Raw genomic sequence first — 6361 nt, 5'->3', positions numbered from 1 at the left:
ATAATATTTTTCGCCACATAAAATCAGATACAACATTTAACTTTTAAAAATCTATATTAGAGACCATGCAGACATCCACGATTAATAAATCAAAATTATATTGATAATATACTTATTGAACAACGTATTTCAAGTATCAAATTACTGGACCACTTTGAATCTAAAAATTATTAACTAAAATTACTTCAAATACGTTGTCATTTGAGATCAATTTATTTGTTATAACTTATGCGCAAAATAGTGTTGCAATAGCTCATTTGAATAATAATACTTGATTTTATTTGATTATGCAATAAAATGAGAGGTTTTAAAAAAACAGCTTTCTTTATTTTAAGAGAAACAAGTTTATAAATTGTATTTTTTTTTTTAAGACTTACGCGTCTGTAAAATAACCAGATTCTTTTTAGCAAGCTAAGAACAATATTGAGTAATATTTACACCCACTGAAAAGGTAATCACTATTAAAAATAGGTAACCTCTATTTAAAAAATATAACTATTTTGCTTTTTGTTTTTAGGTGCCCCAAGAAAACATAACGGTCTTGTCACAGAACACCGCGGAAGAGTATTTAAATAGGAAGTTCACGCCTCCTTCCTTACCGATGGCGCAATATATGCCCAGAGCTCGTTTCAATCACGGGATCTCTTGCTTCTTAAACAAGCACTCTAACCTTTGCGCCACGGCCGCTAAAACCTTTGCGCCACGGCTGCAACTATTGCTAGACAGGCTAGTAATAGGAGGTAATTACTACTATTTACTTAATTATTATTTATTAGTAATTAGTAACTAGTTAGGCGAGGATTTAGGCTGGCAACATTGTTGATGAAAAAATGTTTTTAAAGATGCTTGTCTAGCAATAGTTATAGTTTTTTAATAGTGAATTACTATTAAAAAAACAATAACTATTGCTAGAAAAGCATCTTGAAAAACATTTTTTCATTAACAATGTTGCCAGCTTAAATCCTCGCCTAACTAATAATTAATTACTAAAAAATAATAGTTAATTATTATTAACTACTTGCTATTATTAGTATAAACTACTTTTAAATAGCTACTACTAATAAAATTAATTTCTACTAATAAAAATAATTATTCGTATTTAACTACTAAATAATTGCCAAAAACTAAAAAATATTATTTACTCTATTAAAAAATTTTTTATTCTAAATCAGGGGCGACTCTACGAGATGTGTGTTATATCCACCCTCCCCCTAAAAAAGTCGACTTTCAAGTTATAATAAATTATTTGAGGAATATAGTCAGTCAGCCGGGCATTTGACAAATTTTCGTCAGGTGGTTTTTATTTTTGAATATTTTTCTTTTTTTAATTATAGAAAGCAAAGGGTACTTATCAAGGATTCGGCCACCCCTTCATTTTATAACTAGATTTGCCCCTGTTCTACGTATACCATTTCTTGATAGAAGATACTAATTATTTTGATTTTCTTGGAGCTTTATTACTTTTAGCAAAGAGATTTAACCAGTAGTTGATATTTAATATAACAGAACTTCTGTACTGCAATATTTGCATGTTCACGTTAAGTTATTTCAAGAACTTTATAAATTAAAAGATTGTATCTAAATAGCGGTAATCCATTAAACTGGGGTAAAACACGGTATAAGAACTTTGCAATGGTTGGTACAAACAAATTTTTTCTTTGTTTTTTTTCAAAATTTTCAAAACGTCCAAGCATCCTGTATTGTTATGCCAATCACATTTTGTGCTAGTTGGTGCAACTAGAGTGGATTTGGAGTTAGAGGAACTGCCTTTTGCATTTGTTGACTTAATTGTATCAGATTTTCAACTGTCTCAACCATATTGAGTTATGTGGCTACGTTGGGTTTGTATGTTGATAGACCTAAATTTGTATTAATTGGTCCAATAAAAAATAGAATGCCCGTAATACAACGTCAATCTTGCAAATCATGCATAATTCCAACCGTTACTGTTTGCCTACGACGGTGTGTATTTACGACGCTAACATGTTTTTTGCTCCCTCTTAAATTAGGCGTTAGGAGCAGTTTGCTCAAAACATCCAACACACGAGGAATTAAAGCACCATAAAGTATATGCTTTGCTTTAAAACACAGAGAATGGATTGTGCTCTTGAATGAATAAAAAAATATTTTAAAAGAATTTTTAATAAGAATTCCAGTCATCTATTTCAAGAAAAAAACAAGAAGTCTTTATGATTTTAATAAGGGGAACTTTTTTTCAATTATTAAAATCTCATGCACTATTATTCTATTAACTACTATCTTGCATAACCGACCTAGTACATAATGTAACATAACTTTTAAACTTAAGATCAAAAATGAATTTATTTCATTTTATAGTGAACAAATTTTCAGCAAGATTAATTTGCAAACATAAAATACTTTATTTTCTTTTAAGATTATTGACACAACACAGGGTAATAGCAAAACAGATCATTTTTTTAATGAAGAGGATATGCAAAATTTGTTATGAATAAAAATGGAAATGCCTAATGAAATCACAATTTCCAATCATTTATGTTTTTTGCAAACGTTTCGATATAAACAGTTTCTAGACTAGAATGAAAAGTGGTCAGATCTGTAAATAAAAATAAAATCAGTAACCTGAAAGTGTCAAGTTGAGTAAATGTAGAGTTCCAGTATTTCGTTGAGCAAACGTTATAAATGCAAATTTCCCGTCCATAAAAAAATACTGCAACATGAATCACACCTAAATCTTTCAATATGAATCACACGATTTATACATATCTCAGTTTTTTTTAAAATAATTAAAATGTTCAAGTCGTATAATATTTTCAAAACACCTACAACATATGTTGGGCAGGCAGATAAGACGCTGTTTATGCTTTAAAAAAAATGTTGCCATGCACTTAAAACTTACATATAAAAAATTGACGCGTAAAAAGCTAAATGCGAAGCAAATCTTTTAAAGGTTTGCAAATAAATCTTAAAAACGTCGCTTTTGATTAACATGAAAGTTCAATATCTAAACAAGTTTTTTTTGAACAAAAATTTAAATTGTAACTTCTTTTTTTTATTTACAAAAAAATAACGCGATGCAAACTCACAACAAAGGAAACCAATGCGTAGAAAAAAAAGCGTAGTAAAACACGAAATTTTTCCATAGGTTCCCTTTGTTTAAATATATAAACATAAATGTACCATATGACAGACTCAAAATTAAAATAATTCAAAAATATAATAAAGTAAAAATATAATTTATTCCAGCATAATTATTGGAATAACCTAACTTGGCATTTAAAAGGAAAAAATCTGCTAAACAGATATTACGAGCAAACTATAAAAAATTAATAATTAAAGTCGTAATTTTTACTAACAAACAAAGTAATTCATAAATTAGTTTAAAACTTTGATTATTCATCTAAATAATTTAACACAGTAATCAGTTAATAATTTATATTTTTAGCAAAAGGTTAATAAAACATTTTGATCTTTCAAAAAAAAATCAAAAAAAAAAACCACATTTATTTCTTGTCATCTCTACATAAAGATGGCGAGTAATAATACTTTGATGATGGTACAGTGTAATATAGTAAAAGATGCAAAAAATAATGGTACCTGTATAGATTTATGTATTCGTTTTATATAATTTTTTTTTAATAAACTCGGCTAATTTTAAGGTAAACTAAACTTTATTTTAAAATAAGATTTAATGCAACGTTTTTACAGAATTTTATATTGCAAACTATTGCATTTAGATGGAATATCGCATTCGTTATTGCAAACCACAAAGAAGCTTTCACATTTTAATAGAAAATTTCTATCAACTAAATTATCAAACTTTTTGTATCATGGAGCCAACTGTATGTTGGTTATATACCTTGTATCATTTTTTACAAGTACAGGTATGACACCCAGTCAAGCCGGTATAATTGTTGGTTCCAGATATATTTCGCAAGTAGCAGGTTCAGCTATTTTAGGCTGGTTGATGGACCAAACAAATCATTACATGCTAATTACATCAATTTCAATGATTATTTCTACAATGTCAGTAACAGGGTTTGTTTTCTTGCCATACATTATTTACGGTGTTTCTGAAACAGCTTTTTTATCTAGCAATGTCACAATAAATGTAATTAAAAACATTACAAATGACACTGAAACGCTTAACGTTCTAATAAATAACAACACGCAAAATACCATGTTGTCAGTCTACCCAACGGAGGCATTTTTTTTATCTTTTTTTTTTTGTAACATCTGCTCATTTTTTGAAGGTAATCAGCTTGGTTCTCTGGAAGCATTTACTATTTTGATAAGTCTTAAATTAGGAAAAAATAATTCGTATGCATGGCAAAGGATGTGGAGTATGATTGGCTACGGAACATTTTCGCTTTTAATTGGAATTGTAATTCGATACGTACAAGTGACATTCATATCCCAATTCATTGTTGCATACTTTATGTATTTTGTTATTAAAGTTATTTTATTTTTACCTTTTGCACACCTAGCACGTTATTATGGCAAGTCATTAAAGCAGAATATTGCAGTGGAATCGTGCAACTACTTGTTAAAAATGACAATGAAAAAGCCAATTGTAATGCTTTGCATGTTACTTCAGTTTTTAATGGGATTTGTCGGAAATGTTATCTTTACATATCTTGCTATTTATATGGATAAAAACATGAAAAATGGCTCAATGTTGGTATTAGGATTGACAACATTTTTACAATGTCTATTTGGAGCTTTATTTTCGCCTTATGTTGAAATAATTAACAGAAAACTAAAAAATACTTATTTCATGATAGCGCTTGCGTTTCTTGGTTACGGATTAGGTTGCATGCTAATATTTTTTGTTAATGATGCTTATTATGTTATTGGAATTAGTTTTATTTATGGTATATCAAGACCAGTGTATATAATTACAATGAATCTAGAACTACAAAAAATAACTCATCAAAAATGTCTTGTATCATTTTTAAATATAGCAAGCGCAATGCAGAATGGAATCGGTGGTGGCATAGGCAGTGTTGTTGGAGGTTATGTATATCAGTATTACGCAGATCAGCTTTACATTATAATGGCGATAGTTTGTCTGCTCACTGCAGCCGGCCTATTTTGTAAATGCTTGTTTGAAAAGATAAGAGAGACAAGAGATAATAAATTGTTAGTAATTCAGAACAACTTACTAAATCTTTGATTTAATCTTTTGATTTATTTTAAAAGAAAACAATGTGAATAAGTTTTCATAAATAGATGTAAAAAATTTGGAAAACTTACACTTTTTATTTATCTGGCTGCGTTTTTCAATTATTATTTAAGTTTAAAAAATCAGATTTAAAAGTGTTTCATTGCCATGTTTTTTAAACAAGTATGGTAAGTAAAAAGTTTGTAAAAGAGAATGAAAACCTGTTGTATTTATTAGACCCTGGCTTATGTTGATTCAATCAAACACACCTAGTGGACCTAGCTTTGATCCTTGGGGAACACCGCAAGTTATAGTTAACCAATCTCCTCCGTCATAAGACACGTATTGTTTAAATAATTTAACATCTAATTTCCTATCTATCGTTTAAATAATTTAACTAAAATAAAAAAGAAAGCATTTTAATAAAACTTACTGATCTTTACATTGACAACTCTAACATAATTAGAGAACAAGTACTGAAGGTGTTATTCACAATAAAAATATTATAGATAGAATATATAAGCATAATAGAAGAAAAAATTCCAATAAAATACTGGCATTTGAGATTGCTAGTTTACGGTATACTAAACATTTACGGTATACTAAACATATAAAGTTTACTGTATAGTATACCGTAAAGTATACTGTAAAGTATACCGTAAACAAATCTTTTTTTTTTGGCGAAACCGTATTATCGTTTATAAAAAAGTTTTTACGGTTTTCTTCTAAAAAATGTGTTGTTTTTTTTATTAAATGTTTTTATTTGTGCATTTTATTATAATATTTGATAAAAATTTATTGGTATAATACTTTAACAAATTAACTTAAATAAAAAGTATTTAAAAAATATATTAAAAAAACACTTTAATTATGATAATATAATAAATATTGTATAGCAGTTTAATACATTAAAAAAATATAATTATTAAATTATCAAGTCAATCCAGAAATATTTCATAAATAAAAGTATATAGGTACACTAAATGATATACAAAAATTTAGTATACCAAATATACGGTAAAGTTACTATACCGTATACTGTAACAGTCGATCCTTAATTGGCATGCGATACAAAGTCAAACAGTTATTAAATTAAATTTTTTTTAAATCTTAAGCTTCTTTCTCTTACATTGTTAAACTTATTTATAACTTGTTTATCATTTTTAATAATTTTTAAACAGTAAATTTTTTTTACCTTTTAATATTTCAATAAACCTT

At 27.6% G+C, this 6361-nt stretch overlaps 1 protein-coding gene across 2 annotated transcripts; it reads left to right on the top strand.

The window, feature by feature from the left end:
• The first annotated feature begins 3433 nt into the window (after nt 1–3433).
• Nucleotides 3434–5230, top strand: LOC101239257 (uncharacterized). 2 transcript variants are annotated; one of them, XM_065815207.1, is made up of 2 exons: nt 3434–3572; nt 3717–5230. In XM_065815207.1, exons 1-2 carry the CDS (start codon nt 3509–3511, stop codon nt 5153–5155), a joined length of 1503 nt encoding a protein of 500 aa, XP_065671279.1. In that variant the 5' UTR covers nt 3434–3508; the 3' UTR covers nt 5156–5230. The 2 variants fall into 2 exon arrangements, with proteins under 2 accessions (XP_065671279.1, XP_065671280.1); XM_065815208.1 differs by having other exon boundaries at nt 3434–3638.
• The last annotated feature ends 1131 nt before the right edge of the window (nt 5231–6361 follow it).

Source organism: Hydra vulgaris, chromosome 13, assembly GCF_038396675.1.
Source record: "Hydra vulgaris chromosome 13, alternate assembly HydraT2T_AEP".
NCBI classification, from domain to species: Eukaryota; Metazoa; Cnidaria; class Hydrozoa; order Anthoathecata; family Hydridae; genus Hydra; species Hydra vulgaris.
This window is presented reverse-complemented; position numbering and strand designations above follow the sequence as displayed.